Source organism: Battus philenor, unplaced genomic scaffold (assembly GCF_028537555.1).
Source record: "Battus philenor isolate CCGP_79_NKW_IND1 unplaced genomic scaffold, ilBatPhil1.0.hap1 SCAF_25, whole genome shotgun sequence".
Classification (NCBI taxonomy): Eukaryota; Metazoa; Arthropoda; class Insecta; order Lepidoptera; family Papilionidae; genus Battus; species Battus philenor.
The window spans coordinates 2,043,152-2,069,273 of record NW_027181688.1 but is presented as its reverse complement, the minus strand read 5'-3'; the positions used below and the strand labels follow the sequence as shown (position 1 = coordinate 2,069,273).

At 35.0% G+C, this 26,122-nt stretch overlaps 2 protein-coding genes across 2 annotated transcripts; one reads left to right on the top strand and one right to left on the bottom strand.

Annotated features, from left to right (window-relative positions):
- Positions 1 to 3,054: 3,054 nt before the first annotated feature.
- On the top strand, positions 3,055 to 19,799 carry LOC137924848 (probable beta-hexosaminidase fdl). Its single transcript, XM_068768226.1, has 11 exons — positions 3,055 to 3,091; positions 3,761 to 3,933; positions 6,442 to 6,622; positions 7,278 to 7,466; positions 8,349 to 8,507; positions 10,174 to 10,300; positions 11,252 to 11,452; positions 14,900 to 16,249; positions 16,788 to 16,888; positions 17,655 to 17,772; positions 19,703 to 19,799. Exons 1-11 carry the CDS (start codon positions 3,055 to 3,057, stop codon positions 19,797 to 19,799), a joined length of 2,733 nt encoding a protein of 910 aa, XP_068624327.1.
- A 335-nt stretch (positions 19,800 to 20,134) lies between these two features.
- LOC137924917 (zinc finger protein 14-like) lies at positions 20,135 to 25,648 on the bottom strand. The gene is made up of 3 exons (XM_068768326.1): positions 25,463 to 25,648; positions 22,732 to 22,994; positions 20,135 to 22,183 (listed from the first exon to the last, which is right to left on the bottom strand). The coding sequence occupies exons 2-3, from the start codon at positions 22,972 to 22,974 to the stop codon at positions 20,162 to 20,164; spliced, it is 2,265 nt and encodes a 754-aa protein (XP_068624427.1). The 5' UTR covers positions 22,975 to 22,994; positions 25,463 to 25,648; the 3' UTR covers positions 20,135 to 20,161.
- Between the last annotated feature and the right edge of the window lie 474 nt (positions 25,649 to 26,122).

Below are 26,122 nucleotides of genomic sequence, written 5' to 3'. Positions count from 1 at the left end.
GCCTGCAATGCATGGCGATTAAGATATATACACCCATAGAAATCTTCGGGTGAGGCCTATACCAAGCACTGGGCGTTTTTGAGCTAAAATGACGACGATATTTGTTCATTTATATTTATTGACACCGTGTAGTGAACCGATTTGCATGGTAAGCATATACATATATAAATATATATGTATGTATATATGTGGTTTTTATTGTTCTATACAATTTTAGCACTGAAATAATCAGTAATACGAGTCCTTATTCAAAGTAAAAGCAAGTGGGTTAACAAATTGAAAAAAAAAAACCTTCAATCAGTTTAGCCACGACGTGACCTGGAACGTCAATGATACGCAGTCTGTGACAATTTCATCTTCACGGAACGTTAGCAAACCCGTTATTAATACGAGTATATATATATACTTGCCAAAGGTGCTGCTAAACTCAAAACTAAAGAAAGACTCAAGCAAATCAAGTAATAACTATTTTCATGTTTCCTATATAAAATGGAATTATTTGAAAATTTTAAGCCAAGATTGAACGAAGGTGTATTCACATACTCGTATGTACAGTAAACTCTAAATTTACACGACTCTCACGTAACGGCAGCGACCACATCTCCGATGGCGACCGGATTCAAATCGTCTTTTAAAAAAAATTACTTAAATGTCAAAATGTTTTACTATTGTGGTCGTAATGGCCATCAATACAAAGCGTGAACGCAGCTCGTTCTTAAGAGAGAAATCTGGAAAAAAAAAAGTAAAAAAAGAAACAGTAAAAACTTCTTTCACTATTCCTATCGCATCTATCACATATATAACGATAATCAAAACTGAAAAAATCGTATTATGATAAAACAGATAATACCGTGTAACACAGCATTACAAACATTAAACACATTCTAAAGTTTTGCAAGTCTTTGGTTTCTGTTTGCTGTCGACGATATTAGCCTTGCAAAGCTTTTTGTTGAAGCTGCGTCGTCGCTCGCGGATCTCCGATCTAAAAATTTTTAAAGCATACGTAATAGTAAACTTAATTTTGCTTCCGATATAGAACTACGACTGGATGATAACTTTTGTCTATACAGAGGTAGTCAACATTGAAAATAAAAAAAGAGTAATTAATAACATTAACTACTATGTAATTTTAACAATGGCATCTCTACTAGATTATAGACCAGTGATTCCCAAAGTGGTCGACATCGACCCCTAGGGGTCTATGACAACCTGCAAGGGGTCTAAGTGAGCGAAAAAAATTTGGGGGTCCATGAAATGAAAATGGGGGTCCACGATAGTGGATCTTAACAAATACACTAATAGTACCTATTTACTTACATCGTACTATCTTATAATATATGTAACGTATATTTTACATAACAGATACAAAATTTTATTTTGAGTAGTTTTAATATAAATTCAATTAATAAATATATAAATTAACATGTGTTTTTACCTTAAGTTTTTAACACTTAACTTCACTACAGTTAGAAATTTACAGGAAATCAATATCAGGTGAGTAGGGGGTCTACCCAACACAGAAAAACATAGCAACGACATACGACACAAAAAGGTTTGGGGAACTCTGTTATAGACTATTCTACTACACCAAGACAATATAAAACTTAATAATAGTAACGGAAATATTATTTTTTTTTAAATACCGACAAAAAACATTCATTATTAAAACATTTTTAATCTGTGCGAATTTCGATGCCAATTTTCGATCCACACTTCATCATTTAGATTTACAATTTATATAATTATAATAAATAATATATCTGACTAAAGGTATGACTTTCATAGTCAAAGTCTTCGGAAGTCGATGTGATCTTATGCCTTTCAGCGGGCATCTATCATCTAATATGGTGATAAATGAATAATAAAACTCCTTAACCAGGAGCATTCGAACAGCGAAAGCGCTTTTCAGAGAAGAATATTTTCTTGTTTTATATTATCTGTATTTTCTAAATTCAATGTCAGTTTGACAGTCTCTTTATATATTATACGTCAATACGATTATATAAATAAATTGTATGATTTAATATGTCTGACGGCGAGCATTGTCGCGTCGAAATAAATGCTGGCGTTATTGAAAATAAATGGACAAAAATATTAATCAATTGGGTAAATGTTTTAGTTATTTATTGACTATTAAACTTGTGTAATGATGGACTGGTTTAAATACATTACCTTATAGACATTCTCTATCAATCAACTCAAGGTATTGCAGAGATAACATATAATTATATAACAGTATATGGTACTTCTTTTTGGGCGCTCACAGTAAGGCGTATGCTTCTTAAAGATCGCCAAGATCATCAGCCCTGCATTGCACGCATCAAGCGACTTCCTGCGACCTTAAATTTATTGTCTGTCCCACTTGTGGGAAGGGCTTCCCACACTGCGTCTACCAGCTCATGATTACTACGGAACCTTTCGGCTCCAACGGTCATCTGTTTCACGAGCAGTTCTTCTAGCTGATCTTGGTTCTTTTGTGGCTCTTTGATCATACAAAGGTAGTTCAACGTTAGTTCTCAGACATGCGATTGTAATCACGGCTACCATTTCCAAGATAGTCAAATATATAATTCACGTTTTGCGTATTAATTATATAGGATAACCAATGCTTACAAATAAGTTTCCAAAATCAGCGGCCTGCATATACATACCACACTGCAATCTTATATACCTCACACTTTGTGCCTTAATTACATAAGTTTGTCTGCTAAAAAACAAGCTTACAGAGGATGGGCAGCAGTGTTTTCTGCGTACATCAATACTACTCTGAGATTGTCAAATCGCCTGCCAAGTGTGGCAAAATTGTCATGACTTTGACTATATCATCGGAAGTAACGCAACTGGCAATATTGAGAGAGCCTACATTGAGATATATGCTATATATACATGATAAATAATATACTTATTATCTTATTTATACATATCTATACAAATAAATAAAATTGAAATGTGTGTTTGTAATATTAAAATAACCGCTGTTAAATACATGCATATGAATATATATACGAAAAAATTTTTGCCTGTCTTTCGCGTTTGTTCCGGCTAATCAGTGAAATGGCTGAACCGATTTTAGCGGGATTAATACTGGCAGGTAACCGATGTAATAAGGAGGGTTCTCCGAGTACCTTCACAGGTTCAAGCTCAATGTGGTGATCATGATTCTATGAACCGGGCGTGGACTAGACCGTGGTCCTTTCTAGCCCACTGTCCCACGTTCGGAGGACTCCGAGTCGACTCCGAATGCCGATTGGGTGTAAAAATAAACGAGGGAAACATCGCCTCTATGTTAGAAAATGCCAAAAGTAGAGAATCGTTTCTCAGCTTTTATAAAGCAATAGTTAAACATGTTACAAAAATAAACAAGTAAAACAGTGTAATAGAGTAAACATGAAACTGTTAATGAAAATGTGAAATGGAGAAATAAGAAGGCGATGTATTAATGAGAATTAGAACGAAAGAGAAAGGTATAATGAATTGTGGAAAGAAAGAATGGAACGATAGATTATGTGAAGAACGATAGTAGAGAATGAAAATGAAAAGGACAGAAAAAAAATTAATAAAACAAAAAACAACCCTGTCCTTCCCAAAGATAGGAGAACGAGTGGCCCCAATAGTGGGGGCCACTAAAAAAAGGAATAACTTGGGATACTTTAATTTTAGACAAAATTCTTTAGTTAAATATCTCGCGGACGAGATCGCAGACACAGATGATATAAAATAAAACAACAATAAAAGAATGTAACTAACAAGTTTCACTTAGATCAACAGATGCGTGAAGCCAACGACAGAAATCAGATCACTCAGTGCCAGCTGCCTGTTGGACATCTTGAAGAAGTACGACAAGAAACTGTGCTCCAAGGCGAATATCACCGCGTTGAGCGTAGACGACGTGGAGACCTTACTGAAAAAGCAATACCCGTCTTTGATATTAAGGTAGTTTTCACAGCATCTAGAGGTAATGCGGAAGATGTATAGATTCGCGAAATCCGTACACGGTTGAAATTCCTTCCACCCTCAGTAAGCGTATTGCTAATAATACTACTTATATTCAATAAAATATAAACACAGAGTCTAGTCTCTGTGTTTGGCACTAATCGGTGTGACATAGCTCCTGAGGATGCCTCGTGGAGGGGTGAAACACGTGTTGAGTGATTTGGTGGTGGCGGTTGTGTGATTCGCATTGTTTGCCGCATGCGCATTTATCAGCGGGCTGGCGGGCGGTGCACTTTCTTACACGACTACCACTGCATGTGCGGAAGTGTCTAAATATTGGTCCTTTTCTTACTTAGGATGGACTTCCGCGAAGTAACGCCTGATTCCATCAAATACTACTTATATTCATCAATCAATTTTTAATATATTTAATCCTATGATCTACTAGAAATATTTTCACAGATCTCTCTTGTGTAAGTCTTGAATACTGGAAGAGCCTAATTGGACAGAAACAAAATTAGATAGAGCTATATATATTGTCATCTTTCATCTTCTACACTTCTGCCTTTCCACCCGCACTAAGCGTTTTGCTAATAATACTACTTATATTCATTAATTAATTTTAATATTAAATATGTAATCCCTATGATCTGCTTGAAATAATTTTCACAATTCTCTCTTGTGTGCGTCTTCAATACTAGAAGAGCCTAGTTGGACAGAAACAAAATTAGATAGAGTTAGATATACTGTCATCTTTCATCTTCTACCCTTCTACCCGCTCTAAAAATTGCAAATACTTTCATAGTACGAACAGCCAAGTGGAACAACGTACCGGCGTCATGTCATTGTTTCCAGACAGTAATAACTTAGGAGTCTTCAAGACGGGAGTGAATAAGTTTCTTCTAAGCAAGCAGTTTAGTCATCGAAGGTTTCGTCGTCGCTTAAGATCAGGCGACACAGAGGTCAAATGTTGCTCTTATAAAGGAAAAAAAATCAGGACTTATATAGCAAAGGCAAGACAGGTAATCGTAGCTTCCTTTCAGAGAGGCCAATGACTTGAAATATGTGTCCAATCGGCAGATATCATAAATACCATACAATATCTAGCTTTGATTATCACAGCTTTCATCAAAGCTTTAATTGTTCATTAATTAATCTAGTGTCATTAAAGAGACTAAATCCCGTATGAATCAGCAATTACTGACGATAATGTTTTCTACTGTATGTAATAGATAAAAACAAATGATAATATATAATATGTACAAGTTGTACCAATTATTCCTTTAATAATAATTTTTTGAGCTTTATTTAGTTCCATACAAATAATAATAATTATAATTTTATACTGTTTGTATGGACCACTTCAAGGTAAAAGCCTTCTCCAAAGCTTTCCATTTTTCTCTATCTTTGGCAACTTGCAGCCACCAGTGACCTGCCGTAGCCACGATCTCGTCAGCCCATCTGGCATTAGGTCTGCCTCTCGCTCTGGTACCTGGCCCCTTCCATTTTATAACTCATTGTGTCAACCTCTTATCAGAGAACCTCGACACGTGACCTGCCTAGCTCCACTTTCTTCTATTCCCTTGCAGTAACGTAATTAACACGAAGTGAGAACGAAAGCAAACTTTGAAGGATTTTCAATTATGATTTATATATATTTTAGCATGAGGTACACACAAAGACAGACTTTGCGCAAAAATTTCCAATGAGATCGTTAAAAATCGCCCCGCACTCTGGAATTTGATGACAAACGCGTTTTCAATTTCAGCTAAAACCAAAGTCACACAGTCTCAATAGAGCTTACAATACCGAACTAAAATCTGAATACCGGTATTATTTATTTGAAATATCGGGAAACCGGTATAAAAACCGGTATTATTAATAAAAAAAAAACATTTACTAGTTACATTTTTACTTACCTCAGTTGATATATTGACTTGTTAACAAATAATATATGAAATCCAATAAATAATGTTCTGAAATGAGTAAATATTATTTTTTTTATTACATAGAGAGTAGGAGTAGATAGATACAAAAAACGTGCAAGTAAAAAAAGTACATAATAAATTCTGTGTTACATTTAACATATAATAGGCTCGTATGGCATTATATAATTAAAAAAATGTTATTAGAAAGTATTTATGAAATAATATTAATAATTTGCGTTTTTTATAATGTAATACCAAAATACCAGTATTTTTACATAAAAATTGGTTTCTAATACCGGACAAAAATCGTGCGTGATTCCGGTACTGTAAGCCCTATATCTCAAGTATTTGCATCTAGTCATATGAAATGAAATATAAACAAGAAAGGAACTAATATATAGCTACTTCCGCTATGCAGCAGTAGTCGAAGAGAAAAAAAAATATTTGCATCTATTTATTTAATTAACAAAAACTTATTTAATATTAATGTTACTTCTAGTTCTTTACATCTATTCTTCTCTGTATTCCTCTCTTACGTAGAAATTTGACGCAAGTGTACGATGCGAATTATCAATTCAAGAAACTCTACATCGCAATTACTCTTCTCCTGTACCATTCCTGCACGAACCAGAAAGGAAACTCAGCGGCAGCAGACATCTGCAAGAAGTTGGAGAAGACGGAGATGGAGATGATACTGAAACTGTGCCAGCGGTTGAAGTCATTTGAGATCACAGTGGTGAACATTGAAGCTTCAATTAAAGGTAAATCTTTCCCCGTAGGATGTTTATGTTGTAAGCAACCTATCTCGAGTGCAATTCATTCCTCAAACGTACTGTTCTGTGTTGTTTCAAAGAAGTTAATACTACTAGCGCTATTAGAGCTATATCTGACAAGAGTTCATAGAGCGAAATTTTCCGTGACATAACTTTCTTATTAAACTTTGGATGTTGTGTTCATCTAGACATTTGTTCCTTGTTCTATTTGTAATGTATCTTTATCTTATTTTTACTTTGTATCTTCTGTTATTGTATTATCATTAAAGCTTTTTGCTGTTTTATTGACTCCTTTAAAGCCTTTACATCTAAATCCAGTTACTTTGTATATATTGTTACATTCTATTCTTACGTTTTTGCATACAGGGTGCTTTGAAATTGGTAGTAATAGCTTTAAAAGGGTATCAATCACACTGTATACTGTAAGTTTATATAAAAGCTCTCCTAATGTCGCTAATATGTCGGTCATCATTTTCAAGCTTATCATCGTTTCTCTTTTAAACACATCGAATTATGAAATTCAATAGGCATTGATTTAAAGTTGGATCTTAGTCATTCTTATGTATATTCTTATAATTCCCATTGTCTAAGCTACGACTGTTATTTCTGAAGTATGGAATATGTAACAGGTATTTGATTTTAGCTGCATATGAAGCTACTTACGGTTTGGTGCCTGTAAACTGGACATTTAGGAAAAAGAAAAAGGAGGCGAAGGAAGTGCCGGATGATGAAATTGCAGGAATCAATCCACCGGTCGAATGCGGAGATGAGGCTAAGAGTGAAGTGGATGCATCTGAATCTGAACTAAGGACATTGCTGTCGCCAGATGATCGTAAGTCGCCTATTTTTAACAAAAAAAACTAATACACTTGCAGCAATTTGTTGGTAAAATAAAAAAAAGTGAAATAATACTGATAGCAGTTCTCTTTCCTAAACAAAATAAAAGGCTGTTGTGTGAAGTAAACCGCATAGCTGTTTCATACGGAATGCTTGTATTGTCAGAATTAGATGGCTAAGTATGTGGGACACCTGCGGGTAAAAATATTACAGAGGGTTCCCAAATGGGTGACTCATTGTGGCGATGTTTTTTATACCTTACTCAAAGTATATCATAAGTTAATAAGACGATATCTCTCTCTTCGCTTAAAACCTGTCCTCTGACGGCATTCGCGTTTTAACAACTGGGCGATAACATAAGTAGCTTCAAACGTGGGAACTACAGATAAAAATACATAAACACATTCTATGACACGTATGAAATGAAAAGAATTGTTGTTATAGAGTATTTTATTTCTTTTAAAAGTGTAAAAACATAAACTACAATATTTCAAACCAAAACAAGATAACTCATAGAAAATGCCTTGAGATATAACTAATCTTTTCACGCGTTTATAAGATTAAAATGAATATTAAATAAATAAATAAAATAAACAACAACTAATACTGCGGCGCCTTGTGTAAACTGTGAATTATTTACAATGCGCAAATAACATTTTTTTGGAGTTAAAAGTAAAACTCTAGTGCACGGACGGAATTTTATTTGCCGAAACCCTATATGTACTTAAACCTAGAACTAACTTTATTTATATAACCAATCACTTTCTCTACTTTTGAACCAATCACGCGCCTCTTTTGTGTGACAGTGACGGAAGATGTGTGATACAAAGAAAGGCAAAATACACTCGACGACACATTTAAAGTTTTATATTTACAGAACAATCGGAATTCTCCCAAAAAGACGAACTGTCTCTTCACAAAGAAGATGAGGTGAAACCGAAGAACGATAATGAGGAAATCGTAATAAAAACTACGAAACCTGATCAGGAAATGTCTTCGCTTGATATCTTAGAACTGGATGTCATTGAAGACAATGGTAAAGAATATATTATACTTGATAGCTTGAAAACAAACGTAAAAAATGCGATATAATATGTAAACATAAAAATCTTGGAATAAAATCCGTTTTAAAAACATTCGGATAATTTGATATTGTAGTAATATTGCTTCCAAAAAACCGCCATATTTAAAAACTCCCGCGGACGTCGTCACAACGCTCATAACCGTTCACTCGTCTCGCTCACTCGCACGGCGTGCACTATACGCGCTCTCGCTTGCACCCTTGGCACGCAGCCAACGCATAGCGCACGCGCGCCGATGTTTATAGTTCTCTGAGAGTCTGTTTTGAACTAGGGTTCGATGCGTAACCGCTCGTAGGCGAATTATTCATTTTCCGCGCACAAATTATTGTAATTGTTAAATTGTATTAAATCGACGTTTTTCCAAACCACAATATTTATTTCTTTTACTCTGATAGGACATCGTCGTTGTCAAAATGATATGTGCTATTTGAAGATGAAGCATTTTATCTATTGCAACTATAGAACTATTATTTTTGTATAAATGCCATGCCAATAATTTTCATATTAAAATGTAATGAACTCGTGTGGAGTCCATTTTCAATTTCCCCCTTTACAATCAAATTACCCCCATGTGGGACGTGAGCTCAGCGTTGGGAAATTCTGATATAATTGTATTGCTAAATTTTTCTAAGTATTATACCGTGGTAAATTTGATTTGTAAAAGTTTAAAGCATAGAGTGCGTGCTGCTAATGATAACAGGCCTAATCGCTTAAAGGACTGTATTGCATTTAATGGAGACCGCTTTAAATAAGGTTTATATATTTTTAATTGTTTTATATTAAATTATTAAACTAAACACTGTAATAATAATAAATTTTACGTGTAATAAAAAAATATTTTTTTTGTAACAATATTTATGACAAGACTTAGTACACCTATCCCCCGATTTACAGGGTACTTGTTTTACACGTTTTTCACAAAAAATTTGAAGCAATTATTAATAAGCGATTTTATTACCATCTCTCATAATGTAAATATTTTTGCTTCAAACATCGAATCGGCACAAATAACTTCGAGTGATGAAAGTGAATTCAAACCTTCGATTCCGAAAAAAAGAATGAGAGTAATTTCTGACAGTGATAAAGGATAATAAAACACCTTTGGTTTTGGTTTTTGTTCTTTTGTTTAATGTATTGTAATTAAATAAAAAAATAACAGTGTAATTAATTAAAAATATTGAAAAAAATCACAACTGTTAAATAGCAAAATTATTCATTTTCTGCAAGCTTTTCGATTTACACGGTTTTGACTGGAAAATTTTTAATTTTCGATTTACACGTTTTTCTCAGGAAAGTATCTACCGTGTAAATCGGGGGATAGGTGTATAACAAAGTTCTGTACTTTTATTAAATCTTCCTTTTCGTGGTTTTAAATTTAAAATTGATATATACGATTAAAGGAGTCTTAATTGTTTGAAACTTGGTTTATTGACACATTTACATAGTTGATATTATAATGTACACATAAACATTATTGCATTACAATTAAAAAGAGCATCTGTTTAGTTTCTAACATTACGATGTTAAAATAATCGAAAATTCATAAGTACATTTGAATGCCTAATTGAATAAAGATATTTTGAATTTGAATTATAAGATTTTACAATATTCCGATTCCAGCACAGCCGTGCAAAGCGAACTGCAATTGCACTAAATGTGCGAAGAATAGACCAACAAGTAGCGAACCAGAAGAGACCAAAGAGAAGCGATACCCTCCTTTGCCGCCGCCGCGTCCTAACATAGCAAAGTAAATACCTTCCTTTAACATAACCTACCTTATCGATATAGTGATATAGATATAGTAATTTCAATAAACAAACTAATAGTTGCCAATGTTTTCTTGTGGTTAAATATAACTCTAGTATGATCAATCCACATCAATTACATGCAAGACTGCTTGCGGCGACAAATTTTGAGGGGAACTAACACGAAAATAAATCTGAACCTTGCGAGATCCCAAAACACGTCAGGCGTATCCGCCTCTTATGAATTTTGAATTATTAATTTTGAACTGTGAATTATGAATTTTGAACATTGAATTTTGAATTGTGAATTTTGAATTTTGAGTTGTGAATTTTGAATTTTGAGTTTGTGTTATCACATGGAAATACGCTACCTATAGGTTAGACTGAGAAGCGTTCCATCGAACTGTCGTTTGACTGCTAACGGAACGCTGTCTGACGTCAACCGAGGGCCAAATGAAAAGAAAAGATAGCACTGCTTGGGATAATCTGTTTGCTTTAAGCATATTTTAATATTAATCAAATAAGTAATTTTAAGTTCTTTTAAAAACATATTGTCTGTGTTTCTTTCGCCTACTCTTCCTTGCTCTATGGCATTTGCTATAGGAATGGGTGGTATCAACACAATGTTAATAAGAGACGTAATCCTCTTATGAAATTTGAATTTGAATTTGAATAAGCATTTGAATTAGAATTTTGAATTATGAATTATGAATTGATTATTGAAAATTTTGAATTATGAATTTTGAATTTTGATTTTTATTATCTGGATCAAAGAATTTTCTAGAGGTGATGTCACTGCCCCTTATTAGTAAAGATTTTCGTGGGCATAGGAACACCATTTGCGGCCGGTCTTCGGCGGTGTGTATTGCTTTCGCTACTAAGGTACAGAGCGTGTTTCGGACCTTATCGAACAAATCTTCTTATGTTAAAGAAGCTGGTAAACATTCTTCTAGAGCCAGTGTCTACTCCATATCAAGTCCTGGCGATCCAAAGTGGAACCTGTACTGTGCTCTTGCCAGCATGGTGCTCTTGGCTGTCATCATCGTGATACTATGCAGCATGACACTCAGGGACACTGATGATCAGACAACTGTTGAACTGGTAGAAGATGAAAAACCAACTTCTGTTAAATTGAAGAGAATCGCCCGAGAAGGGTAAGAAACTTCATATGAAATTTACAAAGAGCGTACCACGAGGTAGACAGTTGGTTATATTGGAAATCTATGGAAGGGCGCCATCACCATCTGTTAGCGTCCTATGGTTGAATTGATGGTGATTATACATTTCGTATTGTGATACCGAAAACAGTTGATCATAGGAAAGCTTTAATAATTGGGTCCATGTACTCTGTGCCGGTAGCCATGCCGTCGAAATGTGGTGTAGTGGAATTACCTGCTAATCTCAAACCAAACGTTTAAAGACCTTATGAAAATATATGTGGGAAGCCTATGTCCAGCTCTGGACGTCTTACGGCTGAAATGACGGTGATGATTTTTACAGTTAACCTATTTGTTTTTTAATGGAATGATTGAGAAAGGAAGATGGAATTGTTGAATGATAGAAGGAAGAAAAAAAGATATTGTGAACTATGGAAGACGAGGACGAAAATAAAAAATTCATGTGAAAAAAATGTTAAGAAATAAAAAACCCTGTTCCTAACAAAATAGGGGTGGAAGAAGAGGTCCCAATAGTGGAGGTCTAAAAAAAACCTATTTGTCTTGAAAGTATCTAATGGTAGCAATTTAAAACCGTGCTTTTAACTGAAGAGTGATTCGGAGGATATATAACTTGTATCAGGTTACTTTTGCGTATTGTACTTACCTTTTAATTTTGTCTGAAACGCGCAAATAGTTAACTTGTACAAAATGCCTTCAACATTAATTTGCGTACATTGTCCAGTTGCAAGTGTTTAAAAATATTTAAAGTCGCAAAAACTCACGAAATTAACATATAAGTTACAGAAAATCCGAAACAAAATGGCGGACTACATTCAATCATTTCCGGTTGGAAATCCCGCATAAACGTACCAAGCTAATTTGCACGCACGGAATTAACATATAATGAAATAGACATGAATAATAAAATATTGGATAGATTTTTATATACTTAATCCAATACATAAATTTGATAAATGCCGGAATTGAATGGCTATATTCGAATGTTGATGCGCGCTGTTAGCCGTTTTGGCTTTTACAGCTTCATCGGATCCGAAATCCGCGAGCTAATAAACTTAAAAAAAATCTACTTCAGATTCTTCACCTGACGTATTGTATTAACTAATTGTCACCTAGTCGGAATTGATTATTAATTTGAATACTTCACCCCCCACCCCCCGTGATTGTTTTAGCATTTGCAATTATTTATACTACATCACCATCATCGTTATTTCAACCAACGGACCTCCTATGCTTGACATAAGCCTTCCCTATAGATTTACAATAGGACCAGTTAGGAGTAACCTGCATCCAGCATCTTCCGATGACCTAAACCAGTGATTCCCAAAGTGGTCTATATCGACCCCTAGGGGTCTATGACAACCTGCAAGGGGTCTATGTCAGCGAAAAAAATTTGGGGGTCCATGAAATGAAAATGGGGGTCCACGATAGTGGATCTCAACACATGCACTGATAGTACCTATTTACTTACATCATACTATCGAATAATATTAAAACATTTACATTATTTATAAAAGTACCTATGAAGTAAAAAGAATATTATATACGAGTATGTTTGTAAAATTGTGTAAGTTGTAGGATGTTGGTATTCGCTTTGTGATCGCAATACATTTTGAACTTGTATAAACCTGAGAGTCGCAGTCTCAGAGCTTCGCTACCTGGCACTGACTTGTTCAATTCGTCACTCTATACGAATGTGGGACAAACAAATAAATTTACAGGAAATCAATATCAGGTAAGTAGGGGGTCTACCCAACACGGAAAAACATGGTATGGGGACTACGACACAAAAAAGTTTGGGGAACTCTGACCTAAACTATGTCGCCTGTCCCCTTTGTGGGCAGACGTCTTAGGCTGCGTTTACGGTTCGCGTTCAGTTCGCTATGGCATGGTCACTGCCACTTCAACTTTCGAATCCGCCGGGCTATAATGGTCACTTTCTTTCGTCTACGGAACTCCTCATTGCTGGTTTTATCACGTAGAGAAATGCCGTTAGCCATCACCTTAACCTACTTAAAGACTGAGCTTTTCAATAAGACTATAGTAACAATATCGATAAGACTCAAAAGTAAGTCAAAAAGTGTCGTTGAAGATCCCAGTCTAGACACGAATAAAGCAACATAGGTTTATTTAATAAGAAACGATGGTAAAATAGCTATAATTATATTAAAATAAAACTAGAAATAAACTGTGATTTAGGAACCAAGATGATGGAAGAAAGGTGATGTACGGGAGACGTTTTGAATGTGAAGAAAGATGGAGATTGTGAAGGACAGAAGATAATTATAATGTAAGACATTGTGAAGGATGAAAGGAGAAAGTGAAATAATAGGATAAAACAAAAAAAAAATACTTTACACGAGTCGTAACGTCCCTGCCCCACACATAGCAAGGAGGAACAAGAGGTCCCAAAAAGGTGGTCCATAAAAAATAATATCGTAACATTTAATTATGACAGAATGTTATAATATTTTTACGTTTACATTAACGAGTCATGTAACCGCAATATGACCTTGAGTTTACGCTATCTCATTATTAACGTATAGAGAGAAAGAGAAAGCATAGTTTTTTTGAATTAGTTGTAACTAGTGTTGACATTGAAAAACAAAACGTAACGCAACATTCAGAAATGTTGCATTAGTTTACAAGTTTTTTTTCGTACCCGCAACTGATTTCCGCTTTGTAGATTTACGTTGAAACTAAAATGAAGCCACAAGGCTGATTTGAGACGTAAGGTCCGGAACGGCTGCTTTGTGTTTGCTCTTTCAGCCCTCTGTTAGATGAAAAACTGATTTAAGTGACGAGGAAGAAATTTATCTCTCTCTAACTAGGAGATGCTGCGTCGCCATAAACCTAAAATGAATTTTTAGGTGTTGCAAATCCGTACCCTCTCAAAAGAGGCCATTTTCTGACATAAAGAAATGGTTTTACATTTTAGGATATATTTTTGTAAATAATAAAATTAATTACAATCAACATATTTTAACACAAAATTGTTAGTATCACTGCTTTATTTTATCCCGGAGGTACTCGTAAAATTTTACTATATACCGTAACAAAATACTGTTAATTATTTAAATTTATACAAAATCACACACTTGATGTAAGTATGCACATTGACAGGTGAAGAAGAAAGTTGCCAGATTGATAAACCTAAAAACAATTAAAAATAATGTTACCATGTCAAAACTTAAAATATCAGGTTTACATGTACAATAATAATTGAACATTATTTATATAGGAACATTTACAGTGACTTTTGTATGTCAGAAGAAAGAGAAGCTGAATTTGACAAGACGAGACAAGACAAGAGTCAGGTTGTGCTCCCCTGTGCAATTTTTGCATGCTTCAATTTAAATCTACGATCAATAGTAAATAACTTAAATCTTTATAATAAATCACTAATATATGACTAAATATTTACAGAATAGTTGATACAGAAGGGCAATGGCAATGCAAAAATCATTTCTGCGTCAAAACACAACCGGAGGAGAATGCAACAACTTACCTCTCCCTAAGTCGATGCACGCTTCTATGCATGGGTCCTCAAATATGGCCACATCCCATAGGATACACACATTACAGCAAAACTATTGTAGCTCTTAGCACTACGAATTTAGAGTACAAATTCCAATCGGTGCCCTCGGAAATTGTCCACAACTATTTGGCGGGTGCATTCAAGTTATTCCTTAAAAGCATATTTAGACTTGAACAAATCGATCGGAATAAACAGGAGAATTTAACAGAACCAATAGACTTGCCTATTAAGAGAATTAGTATACAAATAGAAGTAGAAACTGACGCTGATCCAAGAATAAGATTGAATACTGAAGAAGCCTATATGATCAATATTAACATGGTGGCCCATCGCGTTCAAATAAGAATAGTAAGCGCTTCCTTCTGTGGGGCAAGGCACGCTTTAGAGACAACAAGTCAGCTAATTCTTCTAGATCAAAAGACAGGTTACCTGATTACATTATCAGAAGTAACTATTAAAGATGCTCCGACTTACAAGTACAGAGGTCTTATGATCGACACAGGTAGAAACTATATCCCAGTTTCAGATATCATGAGAACGATAGACGCCATGGCCGCTTGTAAATTGAACACATTTCACTGGAGAATTTCCAGCGACACCAGCTTTCCTTTATACTTACCGAAACTTCCTTTCTTATATGAATACGGTGCTTATGATAGGTCTATGGTTTACACAAAAAGCGACGTCCACAATGTGGTGAAGAAGGCAGCAGTTCGTGGCATTAGAGTTTTAATAGAAGTAACCGCACCTGGTCCAGTAGGGAGACCATGGTCCTGGTTCCCTCAGGCAACCTGTCCCCGTAAGTCAGACAATTACAGTTGCGAGAATGTCCTGTGCATGAGACTCTTGATGGACACAACAGTTTTTGATACATTACAAATTATTTACTCAGAGATAATAGAGATGACTGGAGTTACAGATGTATTTCATTTAAGCGACGGTATGTTTTCTATGACGAACTGTTACCAACTAATAAGCGATAGAGATGGTTTTCTAAAGAACGCGTTAGAGCGGCTAAAGTTAGCTAACGATGGGTACATACCGAAGTTGCCCATTATTTGGTATTCGCCGCATCTGATGAAGGATTCGGAAGCAAAGATCTGGGACAGGCTTGGCGTGCAACTGGCAGACTGGGATCCGAATCCGGGCGAGCAGTATCTGGGAAAATTCAGGGTGATACATTCAACAAAATGGGATCTATCGTGCGCGATGGTGAAACAGAGATGTGTTAAATTTAGGTTAATATGACTTCTTTATTCATTGGTATACCAAGACTCTAAAATTCTAATGTCATATAGGTGCCCCGATTGTCTTTTTACCGTCAAAAGTTACAGGTCTCTTGGATTTCAATAAAAAAGTTAATCTCTAGTTCATTTCAGAGCGATCACTTTATTTATTGATTTAATGACTTAATATTCTTATCAGATTTAGTTATCATGACAGTCTTCCTGTGCCGTGCACGAGTAATTAAAAAGGTGATTCGAAATAAATAATAAAATGATTAAATTAAGAATTAATGTTGAATCTTGGAGCCTGATTCTAAATTTACTCTTTTCGTATGGGGGAGAAAGGGAAATGTTTTTTAAATAATTTTTGTCGCAGTTATTCCTTATTTCACGCCAAAGCAACCTCGCTTGTCGCTTAAAGAATATGTAAAAAAATGGCCGGATTAGTAGATCCATTTTCAAGCTTTAAGCTTAGCAACACATTTGGCAATTTATTTATGTTTATAGAAATGTAAAGAACTTTCAAAGTAATTTAATTAAATCATTTCAGAACGTGGCAAGAGATGTATAGCTGGAAAACGTGGCGCAACATTGATGTATTTACAATAGAAGGTGGAGAAGCGGTGCTTTGGACTGATTTAGTTAATTCAGGTAAAGATATATCATTCTTAATTTCTGTATACATACCAGCGTAATGGCTTGCAGTACATAAACATTTTTTACACACGCAATATTTGGCTTTGTGGTGAACTTCTGAACGGATCCGATAGAGGCTGCGCGTGGGGACTTACCCTCGAATCTCCATAACTCGAATATAATATAAAAAAGGATCGGTACACAAATGATTACATTGTAGAATTATTACTAAGGTCGGTAAGTCCATTACTAGTCCAAAGTAAAAGTGTATTAAGCTTAGCCTATTTATGCAGATTCTTTAAACTAAAAATACAATATTCTAAAAATAAAAACAATTAGCTAATCACAAGATGAGAAGTATAATAGAAAGCGCTTTTTCTCTCGACGTAAATATTGACATGGGATTCCCCTGTTCAATGCGCCGTTGACGATGACGTCATATTGCTTCTAGAACATAGCGGTCGGGGCTTTTGGACTAGCAGCTCGTGAACATTTTCTCTATTTATTATGAATTTATTGTAAAATATTTATTTTTAAACGCTTATTTCGACTTTTACTACACGCATTATCAATTAGAAACATTGCATTGCTTTTCTAGACGGTGATTTTCAGAATCTGACAGTCACAATTTGAAGTTGCAATTTTTGAATATTTATACTTAGATAATGTTGATTTTCTCCCAAACAAAGTTACTCTAAATGACAATTGACACTCGATAGAGTTAGGTTATATATGTCATATGTCAATTGGTGGTTATCATTTTTAAATATCACGTTCTCAGGAAATCTCGACAGTGTCCTTTGGCCACGTGCGGCCGCTGTGGCCGAAAGGCTTTGGTCCGATGCGATCGCCAATTCCACCGCTAATAAGTATGTCTACTTGCGTTTGGACATGCAAAGGTAATTAATAAAATTATTTTTAAGCTTTAGTAATTTCAGTTTACGATGGGCTCACCATGCCTAAGTTCACGTAAGGAGTAGTGAAGAAAACTATGTCGAGATATTCGCTGCGAAACTGAATCAGAAATATGGAGATCCCAGAAGAGCCAAAGGTACCCCGTCACTCGTGCAAACAAAGGCTCTTGAAGGCCAAAGTTTCTCCAGGTGACCACAAACCGGTAGAAGCTGGATGGTCAGGCCACTAATTATGTAGACCAACGACATAGTAAAGGTCAAGTGGAGTCAATGGATTGGCAGAGGAAACCTGGTCATCTTCATGATCATTGAGGAAGACCTATCCCTGCAGTAAACATCTGTTGACTGATATGATGATGATTTTGATGATGTAATTTAAGTAGAAACTATGAAATCGTTTTTCCATCATGGCCAAATGGTGGACGTCCTAAAATAATAGTTCTATTTCGTAATAATTTTATCATCATATATTTTAGTAACACTCTTCCTTCATCACAATATTTGAAATAGCTCATTTCTATTTTTATTACATTCTTTGCGTTTTGCTTCACCCGACCTTACGTGAAGTTTCATTTGTAACCTCAAAGTAAAATCTATAAAGGCGATGTTGTCGCTTTCTACCCTTTTCGCCAACTTCAATTCGAAATTCTACCTTTCTTTTGAAAATACGGGATAGTTAGTTACTGCATGCACCACGGTCTGGTTTACCGCAGGGTCACAGATGCACGAGGGGTTCTCCTTGAGTTTATTCTGCATAGGCATGCAGTAAGTCCTCCGTGCCAAGTACTTCCGGGACTCTAAGACTACATACGTTAAGCCAATAACTAACTAGCAACAGACGAACTAAGCGAACAAAGAACAAACATCTTGACAGGCGACATACTTTAACAAGCCCCCTCGTCTACTAAAATTCTCTACTCTTTAGTGTTTGCTTGTTAACATTTACTTCTTAAGAAAAGGACCAATATTTAGCCACTTCCGTACATGCAGTGGTAGTCGTGCAACAAAGCGCACCGCCTGCCAGCCCGCTGATGAATGCGTATGCGGCAAAGAATGCGAATTACACAACTGCCACCGCCAAATCACTCAACACGTGTTTCACCCCTCCACGGGGTTTCTTTATGCGTTATGTTACACCGATTAGTGCCAAACACAAAGTCCTACTTCTTTATTGTAAGCGTGGAGGCCCTGGAACTTCGGCTCGAGCTATGACGTTTTTTATTTTAATGAATTAGACACGCAAATTAAAATCATATTTTTCACAGGCGTTTTCTGATGATTGATATATATATTTATATACACATACATGTACATTGCTTGGAGTTTATAAATTTATTTATTATATTTATTTTTTAAATTATAATTATACTTGACTTCGTCGCGGGTTAGATTACCAGGACACAATCTTAAATAATTCATAGTCTGTGCGTTAATTATATAGGATTGCCATTGCTCACAAACAAGTTTCCGGAGGATGGTCAGCAGCGTCCTTTGCGTACTGCGTACCACGGATCAGCAATTGCAGAGTAGGACGCCCGCTCAGTAGGCAGACAAAAGAGCTTGATGACGATAATATATACCATGCTACCTTTTCGTCGCATGTATTTGCAATCTTCTTCTCAAAGCCAACCGGTGAATACCGTCGGAGAGTCTACTTAACCCTGGAAATTACTATTACTACGTATTCCCCGAAGGGTATACAAACTTGTGCGTATACAGATTTTCTAGCGAAACTAAAAAAATTGTTTTATAATACAGTCTTAACCATATTATTCTCGCCAATTTTTTCTGGATACAATTTGGAATGTCCTTGAGATTATAACACAAACTTACTCTTTTTAATTTTTACATCACCTCTGAGTGGCGATGTAAAAAAGGGAACAGTGGCAGACTAATAACACAACGTTATTTTCAGATGGCGAATGATCTTACTCGGCATCAAAGTGCAACCAATATGGCCGGCTTGGTGTAGTTTCAATCCCAGCAAGTGTCTTGCTAAAATACGCAAATGATACTTGTACAACAACTGTTTTAGACGAAAATAAAACATTTACTTATTAGCGACTTGGGTATTACTTAGTATAATTCAGTATAGGTATGAGAAAATTAGTAGAAAAATTAAAGTGAATAAAAAAAACTGACACATCTCTGCAAATTGTGAATTTAAAGTGGGCAGGCTACATAAATTGCAGAACAGATGAACACTAGAACCTAAGTTTCCAGAGAGGAGATCACCGACCACCAAACACAGAGAAGGATGTTCACCTTAAAGCATTTCTACAACTGTTTTTCTTTCTATTCCGATCACAGATGAATGTTAAATAAAACGAAGCTACCATAACACCAAATATTTTAATCTTATAAAACATAACATTTAACTAAAAGATGGGAGATCACAGTGTTTCTTCTTCACATGGAAGCGAAGCGATGTGTTGTACTTGGTTGCAAACGGACACACCTCACACTTGAACCTTTTTTCAGCGGAATGCTTGTACCTGTGTTGAACAAGGTTAGCGGGTAGGATTGTTGCATAGTCACATTGGTCACAAGCGTACTTCTTCTTCCCTGTCATATGTGCTTCTTCATGGTACTTCAGCACATATTTGTTCATTGTCTGGAAGGAACATTGGGAGCACTGTAACTTGACTCCCTGCTCACTGTGTTTCTTCTTGTGTTTCACCATAGCACCTTCGTAGAATGTTTTGTACTTGCAGCCTTCAATGTCACAGTTTAAAGTTGTAGCGTTCTTGTGTCGTAGTGTATGTTGAGTCATACTTGCTCGTATTGTAGTTTTGAATTCACAGTACTTGCATTCCAACATTGTTTCTTCTGTATGGACGGTCTTTAAGTGCTTCTGAAGGTCTCTTCCAGGTATTATTTCACCACAAATCTGACACTGTGTATCTTCTATGATATGGTGATTTTGTTCATAGTGTGTCCTAAGCTCTTGCCACGTCAAATAAGCTTCTGGACATTTTGAACATTGAAAGGATTCTTTAAAGTCTACCTCCTCTTTCTTAACAACAACCACTTCTGAGTTTGGAACTTCTGTTGGCTTCCCGTGAGCGATATTTATATGTCGACATAATTCCAACTCATCTGAGAATGTCTGTGTGCATTGCTCACATTTTTGTGACGGATTACTAATATTATTCACAGGGTGTTTGAATATAACATGGCGTCTGTAACTCTCTTTCGCTTTGAAAACTTTCTTGCAGTAACGACAAGTGTATGACACTTTTAAATGCACTTTCATAAAGTGGGGCTTCAGTTGCCTTTTATCATGGAATCCTTCATTGCACAGATTGCAGAACACAGTTTTAGGAGCATCTATTTTATGTGTACATCTTAAATGTTTACCTAAACCAACTTTGGACGAAAAAATTAGTCCACATATGGGACATTCTTTAACCATTTTAACGTGGGTATGATTTAAATATAATTCTCTAGTATCAAATTGTTTATTGCACACTTCGCAAAACGAACCTTTATCGTGTTTTCTTCTTATATGGCGCTTCAAACTCTCTATCTTATCGTATGACAGATTACAAATTCTACATTTCAGTCTGAAGTCTTCCTTCAAAGCATTATGTTTTCGCCTCATGTGAAGTTTCAGATAATTTAGAGAAGAGAACATCAACGGACATTCTCTGCAAGATATCTCACCAGTTTCCTCATTCTTGCAGCTTTCTAACAAATCCTGATCCACATTTTCATCTTTAATATTGTCTTCGTCATTTATCCTATGTTTTCTTTGTACATGTCTAGCATAAGTCTCACGTTTGGTAAAAGCTTTTGGACAAAATGGACAGTTGAACCACTGGTTGATAGTTGGTTTCTTAACTGGCATATGCTTCCTTTGTATATGGACAATTAAACTCCTGTATTTGTCATAGGTCAGCCCGCAGTCTTTGCACACATGTCGGAATGAATCTTCAAATGACCCATGTTTCCTTCGCATGTGCATCCGTAACCTTGTCATTCCTTTAAACACTAGAGCGCAAATATCACAAGTTCTCTCCTCTCTATCATCTGGCACTGAATCTGGTCCGTGTTTTCTCTTAATATGAGCTATCAGGCTTGTCTTCTGTTCGTATGACATCCCACAGTCATTACAGACATGCTTAAAAGACCTTCTAAACACTTTGTGCTTTCTCTTCTGATGCATTTTTAAAGTTTTTAATGATTGGAACACTAGGTGGCATATTTTACAAACATGAACGGGCTCCACGGGAGCCGAATTACTTTCATTATAAGTAAACACTGTTTTATCACTGACAACACTCTCAAATGTTAAAATTACAGCTTCCCTACTCTGTTGTTCTAATTTGATTGCAGGTTCTTGACTGTCTTCACTTTGAGGACCTTCCACCATTAGCCCATTGTCATTGGTGAACTGAAAATTACAGTTTATATATTAGATTTTTAGTTTTTTGTTACTACCTAAAATACTTTTCTTGAGGCACCTCACCTGCTAGACTGAGGGCATAGTCAAGGTAAGGCGAGAAATAGCTGGATACGAGCGAGTATCATCAATATATTCTTTAGGGAAGACCTATGCCTTGTAGCGGAAGTCTATCGCCTAAGATGATGATGCTGAAAATACTTTGTGTACTTTGTACACGAGAGTGAGAACAGTGAGGACAATACTTCCATGGTACTCGCAAACTCAAAGGATCTGGCTGGAAGACACTGGATACTGACTGTTTACTGATCTTTTTGGAAATCTATAGGAGAGTCTAGGCCCAGTTGTAGGTGTCTTACAGCTGAAATAATGATTGAATAATGCCTTCAACACATCACAGACAGATTAACATTCTTTTCGAAAGGACATAATAGCTGACAACAATAAACCACAGCATTTCTATGACAAATGTATTGTAGTGTTACAAAAAAAGTTGTCTACAGAGACAAGAACAAAATTAAAATAAAAACAAAACTTACATCATTAAAATCCAATTCGACTTCTATATTCTCAACCTTAATGTTAACTTCCGGATCAAAAGATATTTCTGTTGTATGCACAGTCTTCTCTTCTATATCTTTGAACGGGTCCTCTTGTTGGTGTTTCTTTTTTTTCTTTTTCTTTTTAGCCTTAATTTCATATGACATTTCCTCTTCTGGCAAGAAAGTGGTCGGATCTCTTCTTTTCAAGGATAAATCCTCAACGCCTACTGGATTTGCCATTTCATATATATTACTTACACCTAAAATAAAAAAAAATAACATTTAAGCTAAAACATATGTGATTGAAATCTTTAATGAACTGACATGTTTACTCAAAGCCTAGTCCTTAGCCTATACCATACTACTACTCTAGCTGCAACAAGTTTCTCAAATAGCAACCATGGATTAGTAGACATGAGGAGGGTAGGCACTCTGCAAATAGATGGACATAGTCAAGTTCGCTGGATGTTCCTGGATGCTGGTAGCATAAACGGTCATTGTAGTGATCTTTAAAACAAACATATTTCTTGCAGTGGGCATCTATTGGCTGACATGATAATAACTCTGCCCTCCCACAGCAAATCAACAAGAAAAGGGGTGTAATCTTTCAATGTTGTCTACCTAAATCATATACTAGTTTAACTACCATCACCAAGATCAGACAATTGACAGGAAGATCTCCTCATTAGAGGTATTTGAAGTATATATGCATAATGTATCATCATCATTTCTGCCCTAGGATGTTCACAGCTGGACTTATGGCCCACAGATTCCAGTTGGAAGAGGCCTGTAATAAAATGTAATAAAATAAAATTTGGTGAATTTAATAAGGTCATTTGTCCATGTAATGGCCTTATATATGTATATATGTAGATATGCTTGATTGTCTGTGGTCTCCACTCCAGAACTTTCAGGTCCAAGCGGCAATGTGTTGAGAGGGTTATGTGCATTGCTACTAAAGTTTACTAATTCTCTGAGTTATTTATGTTCATCTATAGATCTCCTTATTCCTGATTCAACCTCATAGAGGAATCACAAGCATTGCCCTCCATGACTCACTGAGCCATAATATATAGCCTCATTGAGTCCATTAATGTTTTTTAAATCTTATTGGAATTCACATCTTAGTAAATCATAGAACCCAAATTTTTACACACCACTAGATTTAAAAATTATAATATTACTTGGATATAGGTAAAACAAAAAAATTTAATAAATAAAGTTATATCAACACAATTTTTTTGAATGAAATTAAAAATTTGATAATAAAAAATCATCAATTTGATCACTTGATAACTTGATATGGTGATGGCAAAAACCCTTCAGATCTTTGCTCTATGTTTACTCTGGAGTTCAGGCAGGCTATGTAGTAATAAGATGTTTTAACACATAGTTCTAACATTGCTATTGATCTTTCAAAACAAAGATTGCAGTGATTCTTGTACAAAATAATTTTACAATTTTTTTCAATTTGGAATCAGAAAATTGTAAAATTTCATATTTGTTTTGATAGAAAAATAATTTTTTAAATGAACAAAATCAATAAAATTACTATAAATGGATTTAATATTCCTGTAATAATAAATAATTCCTTAATTTCCTAATAATAATTAATTTCCTGTAATAATAATTAATAATTCCTGTCTTTTCATCAAAATAATTTTAATTGCTAGCAACACACACAAGTAGCAAGTATAGTAAACTAACTAAAGTTGTATGTTATTTAAACAAATATTGTACATATCTAGTACCCAGTAGTTTCTCCGTTTACTATAAAGTTTTTTATATATATTTGTAGTGTAATATAATTATTGTAAAGTGTTCTGCTTGCATTGCATCAACATGCCATGCAACCTTAGACCTAATATTAAGTGCTAACTTCCGATACAGCATTACATTGACAATGAGGAATAGATATTAGGAGAAACATTCCATATTCATACTTCAAAGTAGGCAATCAGTATATCAATATAACTCTAAATTGCAATTTCCTTTATAATAAATAATAATTATATATATTTTTTTTTAGAACCTATTCAGTAGTTTGCGTCAACATTGTATTAAAGGGACTGGAAAGTAATGTAGCTTTCGCAAGATAAATTCACACAAATTCATTTTTAACAAATTTTGATTTCTAATCAACAATATATTCACCATCATTTTTGGCAATTTAGTATACAAATTTTCAATTCCGGAGCAGAAAAAACCAAATGGTTTTGGTTTAAAATATGTCTGCAGAAACAATATTACTTTTCAGTCAACCTAATAATTGTGCCTTAACTGATGAAACAAAAATAAATTAAAAATATTATAAAGAGAGCTGCTTTAAGAATCAATCAAGTTAACTGTACAGTATATATATATCACCTAAGCTGTTTATAAATTACACACATAGAATGTATTTGGTAGATGTTTTGTATTGAAAATGTCAGATTAAACATAAGTCAAAGCATCAGATTAGTCATACGTAGACAAAAATAACTTGTTTATTATTGCGTAAAAACCTTAATATGAAAAAAATATCTTACTTAATAATCAATGTCACGCCAAACAATTATATCTTTACAAAACTTTCAGTTAGAAAAAAAAATGTTTACTCAACTGTTTTGTTATTTTAGGTCTATCAAATATATGTATTTATTCAGAGAGATATAAGTTACGGTCTTACAATAAGTATGTACATGAACATGAAATTACGAAATACACGTCATTTGGTCATAAAACTTACCAACTTATCTCTAAATCTTATTACCAAAGTTCACAACATTATAGATTATTGCTGTATCAATGAAATTCACGATTAATATACTATTTTCATCCAATCCTCATAATTAAGAATATGCGCTTGGCGCAACTTAACAAAATCAATAATTTAATTTAACAATATCATTATATTATTATAAATGATACAATATGGTCGTGTATTGACGTTTTTAGACATCTGACGTTCAAAATAAATGTTGCTATATTAGATTTTTCCTAGAGCAGTATTGAGTGCAACCTAAAAATTTATGTAAATATTTATGATTGAAGTTAAGCGCTGTTAAGTTAGACAAAGCCCTACTATTACTACTTTGTCCGACTCGGAGCTCCGGATCTGTGTACTATTAAATACTGTCTGTTGTTTTAAGTCATACATATCTTCTATCTCTCGACCGCCGAGTAGTCATCGTTTCGTTCTACATACACAACACCTCACTCACTACATTATACGCCTACACGGGTATAGTTCTCCGCGTGTGTACGTCTTCGTTGTAACTGGGGTACGATCGCCAGCGCAAAAATTTTTAGTCCGTAGACCTCTGTTTCTACGAGCTAAATTTTGTTGAAACTGCACAAAGCTTATATCGGCTAGCAGCATAACTTAAAATACATCAAATAATCATAC